The sequence below is a fragment of the Austrofundulus limnaeus genome, unplaced genomic scaffold (assembly GCF_001266775.1).
Source record: "Austrofundulus limnaeus strain Quisiro unplaced genomic scaffold, Austrofundulus_limnaeus-1.0 Scaffold374, whole genome shotgun sequence".
In the NCBI taxonomy this organism is placed as follows: domain Eukaryota; kingdom Metazoa; phylum Chordata; class Actinopteri; order Cyprinodontiformes; family Rivulidae; genus Austrofundulus; species Austrofundulus limnaeus.
The window spans coordinates 254,839-258,610 of NW_013952776.1; the positions used below are offsets into that span (position 1 = coordinate 254,839).

The 3,772-nt window shown below is 42.0% G+C and overlaps 1 protein-coding gene across 1 annotated transcript in view; it reads right to left on the minus strand.

Moving 5' to 3' along the window:
- Positions 1-6: 6 nt before the first annotated feature.
- Positions 7-3,772, minus strand: part of LOC106528372 (B-cell CLL/lymphoma 7 protein family member A) — a gene marked incomplete at its 5' end in the record, with an annotated part of 10,093 nt that continues 6,327 nt past the window's right edge. Inside the window, 1 exon segment of the mRNA XM_014023524.1 lies at positions 7-180. Within this exon segment, the coding sequence (XP_013878978.1) occupies positions 106-180 (75 nt within the window).

Below are 3,772 nucleotides of genomic sequence, written 5' to 3' on the forward strand. Positions count from 1 at the left end.
GTTGCATCCATTAGCCCTAAATTATTTAGAGTTAATGGAATGAGGTACAGAAGGACAAAGGGAAATAAACAGGAGGGAGAGGAAAGAAATGATTGCCCAAAACTTTTAACTCTCCTCAAAGTCCTGAGATGAGGACTCCATTTTGCTTTTCTTGCTGGGTGGGGCCTCGTCATGTAGGTCCTAAAAACAAGAAAGCAAAACAAATGAGTAATTGTATCTTACAACCTGAATCTTAAACAAATTGAGCTGCTGTGTACAATGTAAAAAAGTAACAGACTGCATTAGGGTTGGGCGGTATTGATCATTGTCATACCACAGTATAACCTTTAGAAAGTACCATGGTATTATTTATTTTATTTTATTTATTTTATTTTATTAACCCTTATCGTCCCGCAGAGAAGAAATTGAGTCTCTGCATTTAACCCATCGCACATGTGAGCACACATGTGGAGCAGTGTACAGTATTATGTACAAGTTTAACAATGTTTTACTGAAATATCTAAAAGATCTTTACTGAAAACAAAGTCTGGGTAGAACAAATTCTGTTTTAAAACCTATATATACTTTTATACATAGATGGTGTCTTTCCAGATGTGTTAACTATCCACGCAATAGACCCCCATATCACAGAGGCAGGCTTTTGAACAATGCGCTGGTAACAGACCAGATGAACATTTGTTCATGCAGACTGCATCATTTCCTGCTTGCTCTGATTTTAGCTTGATTGATTTTGTTTGCTCACTTAATCTTTTGATTTACTCTTTTAATTTGACTGACTGTTTGACAATAGAAACAATAGTACAAATAATGAAGCATTATTTGTACTATTGTTTCTATTGTTGTAGAGTGCATTAGACACTTGTAAGGGCCCCTTGCATACTCAACCAAAAGCCATGAAATGAGTTCTTATTTACTTAGTTGCATGCATAAAATCATATCATTTTGTTCTCGCAGGCAGCTGTGGCTGAGTGGTTAGGGGGAAAGTTTTGATTCCACTACTATTCAGTCACATGTCAAAGTGAACCCCAACTGCCTCTGATGTGTGTCACATCAGCGTATGAATGTGATTTAAGCACTGATTTGAAAAGCACTTATTTGTATAGAAATGCACCTATTAGCCATCATTTTGTTGGTTAAATTGTGCTTTAAAATATGGTTCATTTAGTAAAAAGAGATATTAATGCTGTTGATCTGTTTGTTTTTGCATAACTTGTAATTACTTGTGTTCAGTTAGAGTGAAGACAGTTGTTGATCTTTGACTTCCTAAACTTTTAACTTAGCTTATAGAGTTCAGTTACTTTTATGACCGCTATTAGACAGGTGGTCCTGGATAAAGCAACTGGAGGGTAACGCCTGGGGAGAACAGGAGATTGCATTGGTCGTATATCAGAAGGACACTCAGCTCTTTTGAAAGGAACCCTTTAAAACCCTGACAGCCATACAGAAAGTCAGTTCATTGATGCTGACATTGGATGTATTGTACCTTGTCTGTATTTGGACTCCTTCCTGCAAGTAAAAGAGAGCTCAACCATACCTGCTTGATCTCAGAGAGGAACCTGAGACCAGATCCAGCTCAAAGCCAAAGCAAGTCTGACAAGTCGGAGGCTGACGGACGCTGAGGACAGGCTGACAGACGCTGACAGTGAAAGACTGCTCTGTTTAACAAGCACCACAAACTTTAGAGTTCCTATTGTCTTCCTCCGTACACCTGCTCCTGTTTTCAGGGAACAGGGTGAGGATAGGCATAGGGTAACGTATTGTATCATTTTCTGCTTTGCTGGTAGTGCTCAGCAATTTGTTTGTTTGGGAATTTCTTTAACTCTGTGGATTATCTACCTTTGCACAGTTCTACTGCTAGTCCTAAATCACCTTTGATATAGTTTGTTTGTGTTGGGACTGTGCTTAAAACATGTTTTATTATTATTTTTCAACACTTCATGGTGTTATTTGTGAATTTTGGGATCTTGTAGCTCTCGCTAATGTTTGCTTAGCATCATGGCTACTTCTTCTCCGACCTCAGCTTTCCTCACTTGCTCCGTGTGTGAGATGTTTAGCTTATCCCCTGCCTCGTTTGGCGAAGACATTTGTATTAAATTATGGCCGCTTTAGAGGCGAGGCTGTCTTTATTAGAAGCTCAGCTTCYCGCTATTGAGAAGCCAACAGCTAGCCAGGCTAGCACTGAGCCTCCGAGGGAAGCCTCTCCTGTAAGCGGCCCCTCGGCGGATTCTGGCGGATTCCGTCGGGCCACCACCCCGAACTAGCTGATTTTTGGTCAACCATAGCACAAAAACGGCTGCACCAATCAACATGAAACTTGGCAGGACAGTAGATGAGTCTGACCTACACTAAGCCAGCCAATGGTTTTATGATAGACCCCATAATTGAGCAGAGGGCTCCTTTCAAAGAGGGGGTATCAGGACATGCAAAAATTCTTGTAACTCAGACAACATAGAACATAGAACATTCAACATAAAAGCTTCAGATTTCTTTTGTTGTTTAGCTCTGARGAAACTCTGTCCTATCAGTGTCCCCACCCCCCTGGACCCCCAATTTATCTGAAAAAGGGGTTTCTGTACATACAAAAATGGTTATTGCTCAAAAACTATTAAACATAGGAGCTTCAGACTTATTTTGTTGTTTAGCTCTGATGACGGGCTATCCATCAGTCCCACCAATCAGTGCCCCCCCCCACCCCCACCCCCCAATTTATCTGAAAAAGGGGTATGGTTATAGCTGAAAAACTATTAAACATATGAGCTTCAGATTTATTTTGTTGCTTAGCTCTGAAGAAGCTCTATCCATCAGGCCCACCGATCAGTGCCCCCACTACCCCGGACCCCTAATTTATCTAAAGAAGGGGTTTCCAGACGTACAAAAATGGTTATAGCTCAAAAACGATTAAACATAGGAGCTTCAGAATTATTTTTTTTATTTTTTTAGCTCTACTGAGGGGCTATCCCATCAGGTTAACCAATGCCCCCCACCAAACCACTACAGTTTTGGTATGCACCTAGTAGCGTGACATTTATTAGAAATTAGGAATGCGTGATATAAACGACATACGGTAGAAACAATATAAATTTGTCCTATGAAAGAGATCTGTAGTCTACCGGCCAACCGCGCAATTCTTTTTGATGACTTAACCGGCTGGAGTCAAAACAGAAGAAGCGGGAAGCAGCGTGGCTGAGAGCGCAAATGAAAATGGGGAAAAAACTTATCCGGACCTGGTTCAGGGTGAGTGAAAATGAGCGCCGAATTGTTTACATATTTACGTGACGGCGCGTCCTCCGGTCGGATGCTGACCGACCACACTACCTGCTGCGGGGAGGAGCGTGCACCGCGGCATGTGTGAAGGGCTCGACACACGGGAGGCGACGTCGCTCGCTCTCCATCCATTTCCACGCAGCGAGGCGACTGTCAGTGCAGGTGAAGTCAGTGCTCAGATGGGATGCATAAAAATCAGTCCTCGTTTCTCCTGCGGTCATAGCGCGACGACGCACGGCCGAATGCGCGCGCACTCCAAAGCGCGACTATAATGATTGTCACCCCGCCGGAGTGCGCACATATTAAACACGTGGAGTGCAGAAAAAAATATCTGCAAAGTGTGTAGAAAGGAATAAATACAAGCAATTTGTTTTACCACCTTAAAACGAAGATGGTGATTCCAAACACAACATCCAGTGGATGCTGATATCTAATTACATTAAAGTTATTAAGTGTGTTATTTACACACACACACACACACACACACACACACACACACACACACACA